Raw genomic sequence first — 19,909 nt, 5'->3', positions numbered from 1 at the left:
GGATGATTTGTAATTTTTCAAAGTCATTGCCATGTGAATTATGCTTTCGTTTGGGGGCGTAAATTCAGATACGCCTGGAACAATCCCTCTCACTATGTGTGGGAGAGTCAGCATTACTGAGGCCAAGAATGTGAGTTTCTACATCTTTTCCTAGTGAATTGTCCTGGTTCTTCCTGGTGGTCAAGTTCCTTCATGGTCAATAAATCAAATTACTAATTACAGAGTTTGGTAGCTCCTGGAGGGTTGTTTTTCTTTCTTTCTTTCTTTCTTTTTTTTTTTTTTTTGAGCCTTTTCTTCTTCAACTGAAATAGCTACTGGGATTCAAAAAAGTAAATTTAATTGTTTGCTGTGCCATAGGATTATTTCAGTAAATGATCCCTTATGTTCGCTGGATCTTAGAAAAATTAAAGCTTCTCTTAAATTTACATTAGTTTGCACTGCTTTAATAAAGGAGGGAGATGGAAATTGGAAATGGGAGTTAGATATTGACCTTGCAAATGAGACCTGTGCTTATGTCTCTGATTATTTTATTATCAAAATTTTTGTTATCTTTTGGACCATACCCCCATGGTGCTCCAGGCCTCATCTTGGCTCTCTGTTCAAGAGTGACCCCTGGTAGCCCTGTGTAGTGTCGGGATGGAACTGGGGTCAGCCACCAGCAAGGTGAGTGTCTTGTGCCCTGGACTGTCTCTCCAGACCCTGTAGCACTGTCGTCTCATGGTTCATCTATTTGCTCGAGTGGGCACCAGTAACGTCTCCATTGTGAGACTTGTTGTTACTATTTTTGGCATATCGAATATGCCACGGGGAGCTTGCCAGGCTCTACCATGCGGGTGGGATACTCTCGGTAGCTTGCTGGGCTCTCCGAGAGGGACGAAGTAATCGAACCCAGGTTGACTGTGTGCAAGGCAAATGCCCTACCCACTGTGCTATCGCTCCTATTCTTGATTACTATTTATTTATTTGTTTTCATTTTTAGCAATTACAAGCTTTCATGTGTGAGTTTCAATCATACAATGATCAAACACCTATCCCTCCACCAGTGCCCATTCTCCACCACCAATATCTCCAGTATACCCCTGCTTTCCAACCCTCCCCCTGCCTCCATGGCAGACTAGTTCCCCCATACTCTCTCTCTCTCTCTCTCTCCCTCCTTTTGGGCATTATGGTTTGCAATAACAGAAACTGAGAGGTTATCACGTTTGGTCCTAGATGTACTTTCAGCACACACCTTATTCCTATTTGAATGTGTGTTGGAGGTCACAGACTGTGACCGGCTAGGTGTCTGAGCAAAAACGGTGGTAACCATTCTAGCCCCCCGCCCCCACCCCTACCCGTCACAGCTGAGAAAGGAGCAGAAGAGAGATTTGAAGGGGAATTCTTTTCCTTGGTAATCTCAAATCATCTTACCTCTCTGATTCTGTCACTGTCCTTACATCAGGCAGGGGTGGTGACATGTTCTGCAGGGCTGGGTGAGTGCTTTTGTGGAAGGTTGAAATCTTTGAAGGCTTCATTTCTTTCCCCACCTGTCACCTTTCTTTCCCTCCCTGTCACTCCATTCAATCCTGTGCAATTAAGGATGATTAGGTGTTAAGATTAAGTGGAATTAGAATAAAGCTAATTACTCACACCCAAACTGTGAACTGAATAGATGAACTAGACATGAAGCGAGCAGAAATATCATGTTGTGAAAAATGTGATTCCCCCCTGGGGTGGGAAGGTTGGGGGTGTAGACTCCCAAGCAATATGGCCGCTGCCCACAGTACCGGGCTCTGACAAACAGGCCTCGTGCAGATAGATGCCAGGCTCGAAGCTGCGTTTACTGCAAAGCACCATTAGTATTTTTTTTTTTTATGTTTAATCAGTAGAAATTTATTTTATTTTATTTTAGAATATTTTAAAATTATTTTATTTTAAATTTTATTTGTATAAAGCAGTTTACAATCACTGTCATCCCGTTGCTCATCGATTTGTTCGAGTGGGCGCCACCCAGTAACATCTCTCATTGAGAGACTTATTGTTACTGTTTTTGGCATATCCAATACGAATGGGGAGCTTGCCAGGCTCTGCCGTGCGGGCTCGATACTCTCGGTAGCTTGCCGGGCTCTCCGAGAGGGGCGGAGGAATCGAACTCAGGTCAGCCGCATGGAAGGCGAACGCCCAACCGCTGTGCTATCGCTCCAGCCCAGTTTACAATATTTGATTCCATTTACTATTGGGGCACCCATTCCACCACCATTCCACCTCCCCACCTCCATATTTTGGATGTTTTGATCCCGAACCCCAACCTCTGCGCTGAAGCAGAACCAAAAGAATTTATTTTGATTTGTTTGTTGTGAATAAACCAGCAGCATTAGTCTTTCGTGGACACTGTGGCTATTGTGGTATTTGATGGCCCCGGAGTCCACTCGGGAAGTTCCGGGGACACGTGGCTCTGGGCCCCACACTCAGGGTCTGTGTTCTTCCAGTGGAACTGCCCTCTGGCACCAAAGCACGTCTGGTTTTCCCTAAGATACCTCATTGTTTATGCGGCTGACCAATAAACGTCTCCAGATGGAATAAGGCGTGCGGCCTTTTGGGGTCCATTTTTGCAAATGTTTGTTGAACCAGTTTTTGACCCATGTTGACCCGTGTAATCTCTGCAAGAGGAATTTCAAAGGCATATACGATTTATTACTTGAGTGTGCTGGAAATTTGGATTAAAAGCAGTTTTCTTCTTTAGTATAGGGAGCCGACTAAGCGGCCGAGGGTGATAGGTACTAAGTATGTGTTTGCAGATGCCTCTTGAGCACTGGCTTTCAGTGTTCTTATGCCTGTGGATCCAGGGATGCTACAGATCACTCCTCTCCTCTTGAGGTACTTATGGAAAACACTTTAAGACCCACATCACTTGTCTTTTCCAGTGATCTCATTTTGACAAATAAATTGCATTCTTCTTCCTTCTCACATAAGCACTGTAAAAAACAGGTAATTACCAATTTTAATTTAGCTAATTTTAGGACAACCTAAAGCGAATCTAAAACCTGCTTAGTTAATCAAATTGGTTAGTTTTACATTAAGTGTGGTTTCCCTGCCACGATAGTTCTGTACAAATTAAGGCCCAGCAGGAGGTGAATGTGAGGCCATTTTCTTGCAGTGAGGCTTCAGAGCAACGAGTTTCCCAGGAGTATTTTTGAGATTTTCGATAACAGATAATAGTAGCACGGTAGCACTGTCTCATTCTTCATTGATTTGCTCGAGCGGGCACCAGTAACGTCTCCATTGTGAGACTTGTTGTTACTGTTTTTGGCATATCGAATATGCCACGGGGAGTTTGCCAGGCTCTGCCGTGCGGGCCAGATACTCTCGGTAGCTTGCTGGGCTCTCCAAGAGGGGTGGAGGAATCGAACCTGGGTCGGCCGAGTGCGAGGCAAATGCCCTAGCCACTGTGCTATCACTCCAGATAAAAGTATCTTTTTAAAAAGTGTTTGAAATGATTCCTTTCTTTGGGAATGTGCTCCCAGTTTATCTATTGTGTCTGTTGCAACCAGTCCTCTCCCCATTCCTGGGTGTATATTTCTTTATAGGTCTAGCTCTATAGTTTAAGTCTCAACATATTTGGTAGAAATTTGGGGCATCTCCCTTACTTTATTATAAAGATGGGTCTTTGCTTAGTACCAACAAAGGTAGTAGCAAGCAGGTCTTTGCTACTACCTTGCTTTCGTCCTATAAGCCTTTCCAAGTTACCCTTCTTTTAACTCAGTGTTTCATAATTAATTTGTATTTATTTATTTATTTTTGGTCATACGAGATTTCCCTAGTTCATTAGCACATCTCACAGGGTGTCTTGTTTTTGATGATCTTTTAAACATTGTTGTGGGAACCTGTCAGTGATTGGGTGTGAGGGAACATTCCTGTCAGTGACTGGGTGTGGGAGGGAACATTCCTGTCAGTGGGTGCAGGGAGCCGCTCCTCTCAGGATTAGATGTGGGGGACCATTCCTGTCAGTAACTGGGTACGGGGGACCATTCCTCTCAGTGACTGGGTACGGGGAGGATTCCTCTCATGACTGGGTGCTGGGGAATGAACCTGAGCCTCACACAGGTGAGGCAAGTCTTCTACACTTAATCACATCCCTGGTTTTCTAAAACATGCTTCGTTTTTAACTCAGAGGTAACTGGCTGATGCTCTTGGGTACTCATAGAAAAAGTAGTGTCATAATAGCAAACCAGCTCTTTAGAAAAGGAGAAATTGAGTGAAATTAAGTGCAGACGTGGAAATTCGGTGTCCCTCACCACGGAGGGCAGACGTGTCTGCTCGAATCTGCAGTTTGGCCTTCTGGAAGATCCTTCAGCATCCTCCTTCCTCCTTTCCGTGCTCTGTCCTGACACTGAGCCTGAAACTGCCCTCTCGGGACCGTCTCCTTCAGAGGCGGGAGGCGCGAGCATCTCTCGCCATGGGTAGCTGGTTTCCGTGACTGACCGTGAGCACGTCACGAGTTGGGCAAGTGCTAAGCAGTGTCCACCCTGGTTCTTGCAGATGGTTGTGGAGACCGAAAAGTGCAGCATCTCCATGAAGATGGCGTCGCCTGAGGATGTGAGCGAGGTACTGGCCCACATCGGCACCTGCCTGAGGAGGATCTTCCCCGGCCTGTCCCCGCTGTGAGTTCTCCTGGGGCCCAAGGGTGGGGGCAGAGAGCAGAGCAGGGGGGCACTTCCCCAGCAGGGAGGAGAACCGGGCACCCTCTCACCCCCTTCTCCTTCCCTCAGACTTCCTCAGCATGAAGAACCCGCCATCTCACCCCCTTCCTCCTTCCCTCAGACTTCCTCAGTCTGAAGAACCCAACACTCTCTCATCCCCTTCTCCTTCCCTCAGACTTCCTCAGCACAGAGAACCCAACATTCTCTCACCCTCTTCCTCCTTCCCTCAGACTTCCTCAGTCTGAAGAACCCAACACTCTTGCACCCTCTTCCTCCTTCCCTCAGACACGACCCCACAGGGACCCCACTTCACACTGCTGGGTTACAGACATGAGCGAGAATCTTTTTAAGTCTTACTCTGGAGAGAACGTGAGTCCGGAGGCTTCTGGCAATTCTTTAACCTCTGCTCTCCAGGCTCAAAGGAGCCTTTACACTCCAACATGCCACGCAGACCAGAGTGAATTTTCCTCACTTCTCTTAGCAGAATGCCAGGGTTGACTAGCGTGGCAGGGAGACGTCACGCTCTGTGTGAATGAGAAAGGAGAGGGTCTTCATTTTTCTCCTTGGCCTCCATTTAGTAAGAAGAAACTTCAAAAGGAAAAGAAAGACATAAATCTTAAAAATATTAACCACTTTCATTTTTCTCTTAGTTTTTTGCATTAGACATAAGGGATGTTAGGAAAATTTGCCCTATATGCCCTTATATGTATATATACATACATATTTTTTTTCCCTTCAGCCTTTAAAATCACAGTTATGTAATCACAATTACGTCACAGAGTCTGTACTTGTGTGTGATTATTGGGTTGGTGGAAACGGGGGAGATTTGACGGGCAGAACTGAAGGCTGAGAGATCCTTACCTGAGAAAGCGCCCTAAAAAGATAGCTCACTGTCGGAATCGCTTCCTGAAGGACTCGGACACACAGCGTGTGGACTGTACCTCTCTGGTGGAGGCCCAGCGCTGCCTCTTGCTTCAGATCGGGGTGGCAGAAGGGAAAATGGAGGGCCTCCTGCCCTATGTGGGACACGGTCGAGCAGAAATTCCTGTCTGAGAAGCTTGGCAGCGGGAGAACCTCGCTTTCCTGACGTGCAGGTTGCGGGTGACTGAAGGGGCTCCCTGGGACAGGAACTTCCTTTCAGTTGCTCAGGCCTGCAGACTCCTGCTTACTTCTCTCTCACTGATTTTCTTCTCTTCACTGGGCACCAGAGTGGGCTTGTCCTGGTCTTCCTGCTTGTCTTTTATATCTGGGATGTGTGGGGTGGGGGTGGGGAGGGGGATGTCTGCCTACCTTAGGGAGTCACATGGTACCAGCCTTATCCAGAGTGTGTGTCCGTGTGTGTGTGTGTGAGAGAGAGAGAGAGAGAGAGAGAGAGAGAGAGAGAGAGAGAGAGAGAGAGAGAGAGAGGGGGAGAGAGAGGTTGAGGGGGAGAGGGAGAGGGAGAGGAAGGGAAAGAAGGAGGGAGGAAGGGAGAAGGGGGATGGGGGAGAGAGAGAAGAGAGAGATGGGGGGAATGTCTGCCTACCTTAGGGAGTCACATGGTACCACTTTTGTCCAGTGTGTGTGTGAGGGTGGGGGGAGAGAGAGAAAGAGAGAGAGAAAGGGAGGGAGGAAGGGAGGGAGGGAGTAAAGGAGGGAGGGAGCGGGAGGATGTCTCTCTGCTTGAGGGAGCCACATGGCACCGCCTTGTCCAGTGGAGTGGAAGGTTGGGACTGCCCTGACTTCCCTATGACTCGAGTTTCCCCATACGAGGGTTTCGAAGGCCAATGGTCACTGGTTTGCGGTGACACAGTGGGGGTTGTGAGGGTGCCGTGGGGCGAGGTGAGGAGTGACTCAGGAGGGCTGTGGGGAAACAGCCAGCGGGAAACTTTGTCTCAGGAACGGTTTCCACACCACCCTCAGAGCCCCCAGAGGACAGTCCGGGGCGGTCAGGAGCGAGCACTAACCCTGGCCCGTTTCCCTTAAAAGCCGCTTTAGGAATGTCACTTTGTACTTGAGTTTCCTTATAATTTCCTTCCTTTCATTCTAAATGAACACAGATGAGATAAGAAAATTATTAAAGTTATTGAGAGCGGGCTTATCAGACCCAGAGCAATATTTTAGAGGCCCTGTTTTCTTTCGAATGGCCGTCTTGCTTCATAGTCTGGAGAGTGTTGGGGGCTGTGTGTGTGTGTGTGTGTGTGTGTGTGTGTGTGTGTGTGTGTGTGTGTGTGTGTGTGTTTGTGTGTGAGGGGGGATTAATGGTTTTCTTATTTGGGGTTAGATGCTTTTATATTCTTCTCCCAGAGAAAATGGGTTTCTGCCTCCACAGAAGCAGTTGCTTGATCTGTCTCTCCCTGTTGACAGCCTTACTCATGCCCCATCTTCCTTTCCCACTCAGGCTCCTCACTGGACATCTGCTTCGCCCAGGGTACCCGGAACCTCCCCCTCAGGGTGCCCCCCGTGGTGCTTCCTCCTCCCCCGTGTAAGCCGCCTGAATTCCACGTTCTGTGTCAATTAGCCGCTTCGCCCGGAGAGTCACCGCGTCCCATTTCCGTCTCCTTCTCCCGGGTGGGAAGCTGAGCTGCTCTCATCTCCTTGTGCCTCCCTGGCGTTTCTCAACAGTCACCACACTGTGCGTTCTGCCCGTGTTTCTTGGTCTGGTGGCAGTTTGTCTTTCTTGCCATTCCCGTTACCTTGCTCCAGACCGTCTCATTGTACTGGGGCAGTAGCTGTTCCCTTCCTTGGCGGTGCCCGACCACATTGTCACCACAGTTGTTTTCTCTAATCCCATTAGTGCCTCTTCCTGGTCTCAGCTCTCTGTGGACTAAACTTCTTGACAAAAATCTCAGCTGATCAGTTTGACGCAGAAGCTGATGGCCGTCCTGTGTCCTCCCAGCGCGTCCCTGCAACTCAGCCAGAGTTTATTTTGTATTTTCCATGCTTTCCAATCAGCTCCTCATCCCGGCGAGATCCTGCCCCCAAAGCCAGTCTTAACTCTGCCCTTTCATTTGTCAAGATTCCACCTTGTCAGAGAACTCATACCACACTCCACATCATGTTACAGCTGCATGCTTATGTATTTCCAGCTTAATTAATTGAGGGTTCTGTTGTCTGCTTGGCAGAGTGCTAGATGCTGGGGTCCTACAGGAAACTCCTTTAGGACATGGAGTTACTTAACATTGGGAATCAACCCTCTCTCTGAAAATATTTGAATGCTTGTAGTTGATCTTTCATAAGCGACTAACAGAAGAATGAATTTCTATGTGAAGAGGGTTCCCTTGTGGTCAAGATATTCTGAACAGGGACATGGATTCCTGTTCTTTCTTGGAGTTTGGGAGATGCTGGAGGCAGCCTGTGTTTTGATTCATCTTAAATCCCTAGTCTTTGATTAATTTTTTTTTTTTTTTTTGCTTTTTGGGTCACACCCAGCGATGCTCAGGGGTTACTCCTGGCTTTGCATTCAGGAATTGCTCCTGGCAGTGCTTGGGAGACCATATGGGATGCCGGGGATCGAACCTGGGTCGGCCGCGTGCAAGGCAAACGCCCTACCTGCTGTGCTATCGCTCCGGCCCCAAATCCCTAGTCTTTGGCATGAGGCAGCTACTCACTCGCTGTAGCTCTGGATTTAACTTTCACGCTCGCTCTGTTCCTGTTACATTCTTGGGGTGTTATGACCTGGAACGTAAAGTTAGACCACGATGATTCTGCTTTCACAGTGGCGGGCGTTGGCCGAGGCGCCAGGAAGCAGATGACACGGTAGGTGATTGGGTGTTAGTGGGAGGTGGATAAGGACAGGGTCACTGGGCTGAAACAGCCTAAAGGGGAAAGGGAACATTTCCCGATGGCAGGGAAAGGGAACAGTTCAGAATACCACCGTGGAAGAAGGCGCCGGATATAATGTAGAAAATGACTTGGCAGAGAATTTCAATGACTTAAATGTGCTTGATTTGCCTTTTCCTTTCCCACCCAACACACACAGTTAGCTTGTCAAAATAAGCTCTTAATATTTTGTGACTTGCATGTTCTTGAAGTTTCCGAGGTTGTGTTACACGATTTTGGCAGGAGAAATGTACAATTATCCCAGCATTGGGTGTTGTGACGAGGAAGGACGGAGAGTGGGTAATTGTATCCTTTCTTCTACATTCCTAGTGTGTCTTGGGTCAAAGCTGTCAGGGAACTATTTCCTTTATATAAATAATATCAAACCTGGAAACTCCGTCCCTTTGTAGTGTGGTGTGTTCTACTCAACATCGGTTAGAGATTATGATTGGGAATTTTCACACCTTGCCTGAGTCATTGCTTTCACAGATGTGTTGCCTGATCCCGCTGTAGATTTGTTAGCCTTTAAGCCCTATTTTTTGTAGTTGTGCAGGATGCTTCTGCGGGGAGCTACACAGTAGAAAAATGCCTAATAAGCAGATACCAAGAGGGCCAGGAAAGGAATCACAGCCACGGGAATCCATTCCTCAGTTCATTCAATCATCCTGGAAAGAAAAATCTAAGTTCTGGTATAGATCAACAGAATTCTTTCTACTTGCAAGTTGTTGAAGTTTTGGTTCTACCCAGATACAACTTTGGGTAATATCATCATCAGAACTCAGTATATAGGGCAGGAGAGATAGTACAGGGCTAAGGCATTTGCCTTACATGCAGCCGACCCCAGTTTCATTCCGAGTACCTGTATGGTCCCCCCCAAGCACCACGAGGAGTAAGCCCTGAGCACCAGTACCCACCAGGTTTGGGGCACAGCCCCAAAGTATGCCCCCACCCTCTGCAAAAAGAATCCAATATGATAAAAATATCAGTTCACTGGATCATCACTGTATCACTGTCATCCTGTTGCTCATCGATTTGCTCGAGTGAGCACCAGTAACATCTCCATTGTGAGACTTGTTGTTACTGTTTTTGGCAGATTGTATATGCCACAGGTAGCTTGCCAGGCTCTGCCATGTGGGCGAGATACTCATGGTAGCTTGCCTGGCTCTCCAAGAGGGACAGAGGAATTGAACCCGGGTTGGCCACATGCAAGGCAAATGCCCTACCCTCTGTGCTATTGCTCCAGCCCTCACACTGGATCATAATGCAGAGAATATAGGGGGAAAAGATAAATTTAATTAAAAGTAATATACACACCAATGCCTTTTCCTTTCACATATTAGTTAAGTTCATTTCTCCTACTCTATTACAAAATGATGTTTTCCCCCTTGAGAAACAAGGAAAGTTTAATGTCGAGAATGAAGAACATGCTTAGATTAAATTTTAAAAATTGAAGTTGAAAATAGGATCGCTGAGCTTTGTTCTGTGAACGTTCTGATTTCTGCTGGGTGGTCCTGTGTTTCGTTAACTCATTCCTGACTTAGTGAATGGTAGTTGGGAAACTGAGGAAAGATTCGTTGCCTTAGTCCTTCCTGTTCAATCTGTTTCTGCAGAGGCATCTGTTCGGGCAGCTCCTCTCAGGAAACTGTGGTCTTCAGCTCTTGAAATATTAAGTATCTTGGCTGTGCTCCAAAGCCAGGCTAGATTACCTTCCCTCCCGCCCCCTCCCCCTTTCTTTTAAAACATCTTATTAAGTCATCAGGACAAAGGAGGTTCGCTTTAGAAAGCGTTTGCTCAGAGTGTCCACAGGCAGATAGACACAAAGGCGTTTCCTGCTCTTTCGGGGGTATAGTGTCTAACGGGGGTGCTAGAAAGTTCCACAAATATGGGGCTGGAGCAATAGCACAGCATAATAATAAATAAATCATAATAAATCAGAGAAGGGGACATGGTCACATGTAACTCAGGATGTCCAGAAAGCCACCTTTGGCGTGTGCTTCCTTCTCATTGAGAAATATTTGCCAGGGGACTGGGCCCAGAGCGAGTTGTATGGGACAGGCCCTGGCTAGAAGCAGGGGTGAGGAGGAGGGGCACCGGGCAGGTATCCCCTGATGGGGTCACTGGGAGCCCAGTGACCACCCAACTAAGTTGATTTTGGAAGCCCGCAGGGGTCAGTGTGAGGGGAAGGTGAGACCTGGCTGGGGAGGGTGGAGACTCACCCAACAGTGCTCCTTTCCACCCGCTCTAGACTAAGTGCCCACTTACAGGATGAGCTCAGAGATCTGCCCCCTGATCTGCAGTGTGGCTGGAAGGCCTCAGATAATGTGGAGGCTCTCTTGGTGACTCAGTGTCCTCAACGCCACATGGGAATCATGACACGTGCACCGGCCACTGCGGATACAGGTCACGCGTGTAAAAGTGGCCGAGGTTCGAGCTCCCGGGGCCTGAGCTGTCCAGGCTCCAGCAGGCAGCTCCCGGAAGGCCTGGCAAGGCCTTGGGCCCATCAGAAAGGAAACCGCCGACCCTCAGGGTGGTGGGAGATGGGGGGAGTTACCTTCCAGGACTTCCTCTCTTGCCCTGTGCCTGGATTGTGTGTCTGTAACTTAAAATTTTGTTGTTGTTGTTGTTCACTGTGGCTAATCATATGTCTTTGCAGTGATGTGATAGTAACCACTTGATGTGATTTCCCTCATGCCTTCAGCATGCCTCATGGGTCTCACCACAGAGCATGAGTTTGAACCTTGGCGGGCTATTTGCGCTCTGGTAGGTACGTTGGGACTGCTCAGTGGCTGCAGTGACTGTGGCATTGAATCCTTTTCGAAGTCGGCAGCTGATGTATGAAAGGTCTCGTGGCGCCAAGTGGAGAAATAGGTGTTGATACGGAAGCCGAAGGGGCACTCCCAGGTCCTGCCAGCCCCTCACTTCTCTGCCATCACGGGTAGCATTTTGTTGCGTGTTTGGCATCAACCATGGTGGCTGGTGACAAAGGTCATGTCACCATAGCTGAATTTTACACGGACTGAATTTTACATCCATCAATTTAAATGCATTAAAAGAATTTGCAGATGTTTTTCCTCTTTGTGGGCAGTTCCAGCCTGAGTTTGGTGTGGGGAGCAGGGGCCTTGTCTTCTAGCTTGCTGGGCCTTGCCACGCGCACCTCATTTCTGCGTCCTATGTTGGTGAAATGCCCACAGCGGAGATGTCGTTGGTTTAACACACTAGTGCTGCCGGCAAGTGGGTCTGAGGCTGGTGTACCTACTACAGCGTTTACTCAGCAGCGGATTTCTCTCTCCTCTGTCCATTCTCCGTTCTCTCTCCTTTCCCTTCCCCCTCTTCTCTCTCTGTCCTCCCTCTCTCCTGTCCCTCCTGCTTCCCTCTCCTTTCTCTTCCTCCACCCTTTACCAGCAGGAGCTGAGGCTGCCTGCGGAACACAGATGGGCTCTTTGCTGTTATTTTGCTCGCAGCAGAAAACAACTTGTGTGGGGTGGGTTTTCCTCGTGTTCATTGTTTGTGGGCACGGTGTCAGAAAGCGTGAGAAACAGTTGCTTTGACTCTTGGAAGTTTGATCGGCGTGTAAACAAATGTCCTTGTTCCCCTGAGACAGCCTTTAAATTCCTGAACTTGAAAAAGGTTGCTTCTTGGAGGAAGAACGAGTAGCTGAGAAGTGAAGCATTGCGGAGCTGCTGGGAGAAGTTCAGCCAGAGACCTTTGAAGAGTGGTTTTGTGATTTTGGGTTTTGTTTTTGGGTCACACCCGGCTTGCTGCTGGCTCTGTACTCAGGGATCACTCCTGGTGAGGCTCAGGGATGCCGGAGATCCAAGCCCAGTTGGCTGTGTACAGGGCAAGCGTCTCACCTGCCGTGCTCTCTCTCTCTGGCCCCTGGGTTTGGGGTTTTTTTTTGTTTTTTTGTTTTTGATTTTTTTTTTTTGCTTTTTGGGTCACACCCGGCAATGCACAGGGGTCATTCCTGGCTCATGCACTCAGGAATTACCCCTGGCGGTGCTCAGGGGACCATATGGGATGCTGGGATTCGAACCCGGGTCGGCCACATGCAAGGCAAACGCCCTACCCGCTGTGCTATCGCTCCAGCCCCTGGCCCCTGGGTTTGGAGGCGAGAGAATTACCTGCTTGGTGGCCACAAGAATCTGCCTCCACAAATTCCGTCTCCCACGGAAACCCCCTCCACCCTGATCGGAATGGTCAGTGTGGTTTCTAGAATGATATGGAGGTCCTGGCTTATAAACCTGTCATGGAGATGAATTTTTCCCCTTATGCTCCTAGACTTTGCCATCTTCCTACTTATCTCACCAGCTCCCCACCATAATAAGAGCATAATAAAAATAAGAAGACTGTTGCCTTATTTTCTTGCTGCTTTGCAGTATCTTACCTTTACCCTAATATGCCATTTAAATAGCTTGTCCTGCAGTGCCATTGAAATCAAACTTTTAGAAAGATGATGTCAAATGGAGTGAAACCTAAGTTTGGCGTGGTTTGTCCAAGGCTTACTTAATTTCACTGTGTAAATGCCTGGGTCGGGTCCCCAGAATTCTTCTTCTCTTTCTTTGCATAATGCCTGGCCTCCCTGTCTCATAGTGAGAAAGTCAAGTCGCTAGAGTAAACATCCTGAATTTAGATGAACCATTCCACTCGGCCAGCGTCTATGATTTCACTGTCATGGCGTTTTCTTAAGTCCACCATTACCCCCATTGTGGGCGTTGTAGAGTAAAGAGATGTCTCCAGGTCAAACCGAGAGAAATCCCACCGTACTTGGACACCCAGTTCATTCCCACAAGCACCTGAAGGGGCACATGACGTTTGACTTCGCCGCTTCTCCCCGACGGTGCCTGCACGCACCGCCCGGACGGCTGCAGGCTGGCATGTTCCGAGCGCTAGCAGAATGTTTATGACCAAGTGCCTGGGTCTGGAGCTGAGGTTTCCGCGGGGAGAGGAGCACGCCAACTGGGCAACGTCTCAGGCTGTACACGTTTTCCTTGGAGCCCCTCCAGCCAGACAGGAAACCGGGGACCCTTCTTCTCCTCCATAGCTTGATGGGAGGTCAGGATGAGGACCCGCAGAGTGGGTGCCGAGTGGGTGCCGAGGTCGGACGCTTTGACAGCGTCCGACCTCGCTTCACTCAGCATTAGTGTCTACTTCCCCACTCGGCCTCAGGCCTGGTCTCGGGGGATAGATTCCAGCCACCCCCCATCTCTCCCCCCCATCCCTTTCTTCACAGCTCTGGCTCTTGGCACTTCCACCTCACTCTCCCTTCAAGGGGAGCCTCTGAACGTCTTGTCTCCTCGGATGCTTCTCCTGGGGTAAAATCACTCCTGGTTCCCTTCTCACTCCCTTTCTGGAGAGATGAGTGTGTGTGTGTGTGTGTGTGTGTGTGTGTGTGTGTGTGTGTGTGTGTGTGTGTGTGTGTGTGTGTGCGCGTGCGCTTTTTCAGACACTCCAGACGGGGCGTCCTGGGCCTTCCCCCTCCTCTCCTGTCTGCCCTGCATCACTCCAGGCCACCCCCCTCCTTGCCCCCCTCCTTGTCCTCACTACTCCTTCTGTCCCCACTGTTTTTCTGGCTTGCCTGCCTGCAAAACTGGCCGCCCTGCAGCCAGCCAACTGCCTCTTTTCCCCCACACACATCCGCTGCCAAGAGGATGGTAAAGCCAGCGCGGTGCCACCAGCGACCCTGGCTGCACCCACCGGGGCCCTGAGCGCCTCCCAGCCTCCCCTGTTTCTCTTTATCTCAGAAGCATCCTCGGCTCCTGCGCCGATAATCACCTGCCATCTCTGCCCACTCCTTAAATCTCTCTGTGGCTCCCCGTGGCCCTCTCAATAAACTCCAAATCCCCGGCTGCCAGTCTGGAGGCTGGCTTGGCCCAGCCCCCTCTTGCCTTGGTCCTTTCAGCCCTTGTGATTCCTCTAGTCTTGGGCGCCCCACCCCAATTCAGGGGGTGCAAACTTGCTCAGCTCTCTGCATTCTGTCTCTGGCTCTGTGGCTCTCACCTCCTCTCCCTCCCTGTGTCCCCCATTAGCTGCTTCTCTTTCACACCTGGAGGATGTTCCAGAGAGCTTTCTCCAAGGTGGCATCCCGAGAATCAGTGAAGCAGTGAAGTGTCCCCTCTGCATTTGGTACCTCCCAGGCAGGGCGGGGGTGGGGGTGGGGGTGGGGGAGGGTTAGGGGGGAGGGGGCTCTCTGGGGGATGGTAGCTGGGCCCCAGGGTTTGATGCGGGAGCCAGAGCAGGTGGTCCTGTGAGGGCTCCACAGGGCTGGGGCTCCCCCCTCACCCCCAGCAGTGCCCCTTCCAGGTTTGCACTAGATGGTACCTACGAAGGGGGGGAGGGGCAGGTGCTGCTGGATCCGGAAGTGGGATCCCTTCTTGCAGTTCTTTCCCTCGGGTAGGGCGTGTCTAGTTGGTCCAAGCTGCTGGTTCTGGAGGGCCGGGGCGGGACTTGTTTGCTCAGAGTGGACCTGGAAACTCGGACTTGGATAGTGTAATCTTGGGAGTGGTGGTGAATGAATACATTTGCAAATGGTTCATTAATCGAGTCCTCTGAGATAACCATGGCAGTCAGCTGACCTTTATTGAGACTCCCTGGCACCAGGGATTATTCTAATAACCTCATTGTCATTCATCTCTTTCTCACTTGCTGTACCCCATGGGGTAGGTCCTCTTATGTGTTCCAGATCTGCATATAGTGACAGTTTTGGGGTCTCTGGCTGGCCTTTAACGACCCTACCCTGCCCCGCCTCTGCTGGTATATAGCTAAGGGCTTTGTTAGGGTTCGAGAAAGTGGGGGGTTGGATTGCACGTGCTTTCCATCCCAGAGGAATTGTAGTTCAGAGACTGGACGAGGGGCAGATTATCCAACAAGACACGCGCGATTTCAGAGTGGACTTTTGCACGCCGGTGTGGGAAAACCGAGGAGGAGATTTGTACTTGCATCATTTGGGGGGAAGGGGAATGGTCATTTAGAGTCTAGTAAATTACTAAGTAGGGCACTTTTCTGAGGATTCAAATAGAGTCTGATATTGCCAGATCACTCAATGGAGCCTGCACGGCTAGATGCTTTGCTTCTACAAAGGGACGTTAAATAAAGGCCCTCCTGGAGAAGTTCCTGTGGATTTCCAGCTCCTCTGTGCTCAGAAAATGAAATCATGTTTCCCCAAATGAGAGCGACACCCAGCTTTGTTTTTTGAAGAAGACGTGTTCCAAAATAGCCTCCTATGTCTAACGCGCAGACCCTTGGTCTTTGAATTTTACCGTTCTTCTTGTTCTTGCAGGAAGATCATGAAGAAAGTGTCCATGGAGCCATCTGAGCGGCTGGCCAGTCTCCAGGCTCTGTGGGACAGCCAGACGGTGCCCGAGCAGGGCCCCTGCGGTGAGCTTGCATTTCCAGCCCAAAACGTCCATGGCTGTGTGCTTGTCCCCCGGCAGGAAGCAAAGTCTATTTCTAGTGTGTTACTGTCAAGGTACAATTAGTTTTAAGGTGTAATTAGCCCTGTGCAGACTTCACATTGGTGGACAGACGTTCCTATATTTAAGCCATCTTATATCCTGGTATGTACTTACTATAGAACGGGAGCCAGAATCTGTTGTTTTTTTTCCCAAACGGAAGGAATAACCAGCGTTGTCCACACTGGCCATATTTAAGTGTGGAAATAGGGGCTGGGAAGTGATTCAGCCACCGAGCCCGTCTGTCATCTGTTTCAGGTGGATTCTCGCAGATGTATGCCTGCGTTTGCGACTGGCTTGGGTTTTCCTACCGGGAAGAGGTGCAATGGGTAAGTGGGTCTGGGTGCAGCCCGAGAATAGAATATGTTGGGATTTGCCGTCGGTGCTTTTCCGTGATTGAGTTTTGGATTCTGTCTCTAACAGGACGTGGATACAATTTACCTGACGCAGGACACCAGGGAATTAAACTTGCAGGATTTCAGCCACCTTGACCACAGGTGAGTGGCTTGTTGGGGGTTGTTTCTTCAACTCTCTCTCTTGCTGTCCGAATGGTGTGTATTTGCCGGCAGTCTCGGGATTGTTGCCTTTCGAGTAGTTGTTCCAACTGTGTTTGTCATAGTGTGAGGGTGAACATATGTACCTCAAATCCAGACTTGCTCCTTAGAAAGTGCATAGTTTTATCACGTAGACCCGCTAATTCTCCAGTTCTTCCATCAGTTCACAAATGTTTGTTAATTTTTCCTTGTATATAAATCATAGTAGCAGGTTGCGGATTTGTCGTTTTGGAACTTTTACTCTAGGAGGAAATTTTATACCTCAGTCCTAGCACATGCCATCTGGCTTACAAGTCCTTTATGAATTGAAGATTTGTATAGTATGTGTGCCTATCTTGGTGGAAATGAGTTTGCCGATATTTGCCATTGGAGAGTGGTAATAAAACCTCAAAAACAGTTGCGAGTTACTTGAGAGACTTTTAGGTTCAAGCTCTTGACTTTGGCATATGCGACTCCGATGACCTGGCAGTCGAGAGAAGCCTCCTTCCCTTTCCCCTTCTCCCTGCAAGGGGAGGCAGATGCTGTTACTTGCTGTGAACTAGGAGAAAGCTGGGACTTTCGCCCTCCTTTGGATGCCATTGGGTCAGTAGGAATAGCCGAGAAATGCCTTTTTTTTTTTCTTTTTGGGTCACACCCAGCGATGCTCAGGGGTTACTCCTGGCTTTGCACTCAGGAATTACTCCTGGCGGTGCTTGGGGGACCATATGGGATGCCAGGGATCGAACCCAGGTCGGCCGAGTGCAAGACAAACGCCCTACCTGCTGTGCTATCGCTCCAGCCCCGAGAAATGCCTTTTATTATTACCAACTTCTTATTCCTCCGACTGACAGATACTGGTAGCACTGTAGCACTGTCGTCCCGTTGTTCATCAATTTGCTTGAGCGGGCAACAGTAGCATCTCCATTGTGAGACTTGTTACTGTTTTTGGCATATCAAATACGCCACGCCGTGGGTAGCTTGCCAGGCTCTACCGTGCGGACAGGATACTCTCGGTAGCTTGCGGGTTCTCTGAGAGGGACGGAGGAATTGAACCCAGGTTGGCTGCGTGCAAGGCAAACGCCCTACCCACTATGCTATCGCCAATTACCAATTTTTTTTTTTTGAGAGGGACTTGGTGAGTGGGGTGCCACGTGGGGCTGGAGATTGCTCCCAGGACTCCCGCATGCAAAATATGCACTCCAGCCTTCCCAGGTGTCTCCCCTCTCGTCCAGACACCATCTTCAATCCTGGTTCCACCTCCTGGCATTATGCCCATTCTTGCGGTGTCCTCACTGCACGGTTCTAGCCCTCTTCACTGAGCCTGGATCTACCGGGGACAGCGGGGCGGGCTGGACCATGCCTGAGCTGGTGGTGGGGTGCCTAAGCCCCGTCTCCCATCGAGAACTTGCTCCCTGTTTTGTTGGAACGGGCCGGATTCTCCTGCCCAGACCTCTCTCCTTCCTACACGCGAGGAGACTTCCTGCTTGTGTTTTGGCAAGAGATTTCCCGTGTGGCTGAGGAGAAAGTGAACTGAGAAGTGAAAAGGGAAGGTATTGAGTGTTTTCCTTGGTATTTTCCAATTAAAAACAAAAGACTAATGACATGGCCAGGCAGAGGAGAAAGCAGCCTGCAGAACTGGGGTCCAGTGGTGTTGCTCCCAGATTCCTTCATAGTCTTAACTGTGACCAAGCTTTTGTTTGGGTGTGATCTTTTGGGGATTTGTCATATGAGAAAGGATAATGCAAACTGAAACTATATATTAATTCTTTGAAAAATAAATCAGTGCAGTCAATCTTTTCCACACTAATGTAGAATCTTTTACTGCACAAAAGAACTCTTTTCCAGTAAAAATAAGACACTGGGAAGAGCTGAACTGCTTTGCTTTTTTGCTGATCTTTTGAATTTCTGACTTAGTGGAAGCCAGGTACAGTCTCATCTACACCTGATCAAATGCTTCTGCATTTTCTTTCTTTCTTTCTTTCTTTCTTTCTTTCTTTCTTTCTTTCTTTCTTTCTTTCTTTCTTTCTTTCTTTCTTTCTTTCTTTCTTTCTTTCTTTCTTTCTTTCTTTCTTTCTTTCTCTCTCTCTTCCTTCCTTCCTTCCTTCCTTCCTTCCTTCCTTCCTTCCTTCCTTCCTTCCTTCCTTCCTTCCTTCTTTCTTTCTTTCTTCCTTCCTTCTTTCCTTCCTTTCTTTCTTTTTTTATTTTTAGCCCATACCTGGCAGTATTCAGGATTTACTCTTGTTTCTGTGTTCACAGATCACTGTGGCAAGGTTCAGAGGACCATAGTCAGTGATGGGGGATCATGGTTTAGCCATGTACAAGGGAAGGGTACCAATCTCTGGCCTCTCTCCATTTGTTGTATGTTGTTTTGCCTCAAATATGTGAAGAAAATCCTGCTTTCTGCAGATAGAAGAAATATTTTGATGAGTGTATTGCAGAATAGATTTTCTTCTGTGAAATGTTATCACCACTCAACAAGATTCTTAAAGATTTTACACAACAAGGCATCTAAAACCCATATATTTTTTGTTACAAGTATTTTTGTTACTTTTTTGTAACAAAATCTTTGCATTTTGTTACATTTGAATCATTAGATGGCTTTTTGTACTTTAGATGGATCTACCATGATTTTTTAAAGTTTAATCTTATTTTTACTAAGTTGTTCACAATGATTTATTACATTCAGTATTCCAACACCAATCCCACCACCATTACACCTTCCCACCACGATTATTTCCAACTTTCCCAACCACCACCCAAGCCTGCCCCAATTGCAGGCCCTAAATGATTTATGTTGTATTGCTTGTTATGATTAATTAGCTAAAAATGATCAAAAAAGATTTCCATTGAAGAAAGTGTGTGAAGATTGTTGTATCTCATCCTGGGCCCATTGAGCCCTTGAATAAGAGATTACTAACATGTTGTTAGAGTTTAAACCTTGAGTGTTACTATTTTTTTCTTAATATTTTCATAATCAAGATTGGTTGCCTTCAACTTTATGTCTCATCCAATGTGGTGTGCTACTCCTGCCATATCAATGGTATAGAGTACGAGATGTCATTCCAGGAATTCAAAATCTTGATGGGGGTGATACAGCTGGATTTAAATTTTTAATTCGAGGGGCTGGAGCGATAGCACAGTGATTAGGGCATTTGCCTTGCACATGGCCAACCCAGATTCAATTCCCGAATCCCATATGGTCCCCTGAGCACCGCCAGGAGTAATTCCTGAGTGCAGAACCAGGAATTACATATGCACAGGCATACCCTGTGCATCGCCCCCGGGTATGACCCAAAAAGCAAAATAAATAAATAAACAAAATTTTAACTGAATGGTGACCTTGGGGTCCAGAAGCATCTCTGCAGCTCGATGATCTCTTTTGAGATTTATTTATGAGTCTCTGGGTCATGGCCAGTTAATGAGCATATATGGCACCAAAGGCAGTTAA

At 48.3% G+C, this 19,909-nt stretch overlaps 1 protein-coding gene across 9 annotated transcripts in view; it reads left to right on the top strand.

Annotated features, from left to right (window-relative positions):
- CARMIL1 (capping protein regulator and myosin 1 linker 1) overlaps positions 1 to 19,909 on the top strand; it is a 349,297-nt gene that overhangs the window by 149,781 nt on the left and 179,607 nt on the right. For all 9 annotated transcript variants that reach the window (XM_055126005.1, XM_055126002.1, XM_055126001.1 and 6 more), the window contains exons 5-8: positions 4,519 to 4,640; positions 15,757 to 15,854; positions 16,187 to 16,257; positions 16,352 to 16,425. In XM_055126005.1, coding sequence (XP_054981980.1) covers positions 4,519 to 4,640; positions 15,757 to 15,854; positions 16,187 to 16,257; positions 16,352 to 16,425 — 365 coding nt within the window. The remainder of the gene's footprint in view (positions 1 to 4,518; positions 4,641 to 15,756; positions 15,855 to 16,186; positions 16,258 to 16,351; positions 16,426 to 19,909) is intronic.

Source organism: Sorex araneus, chromosome 2, assembly GCF_027595985.1.
Source record: "Sorex araneus isolate mSorAra2 chromosome 2, mSorAra2.pri, whole genome shotgun sequence".
NCBI classification, from domain to species: domain Eukaryota; kingdom Metazoa; phylum Chordata; class Mammalia; order Eulipotyphla; family Soricidae; genus Sorex; species Sorex araneus.
Note: the sequence above shows the minus strand (reverse complement) of the source record. Positions and strands in the feature narration are given on the sequence as shown.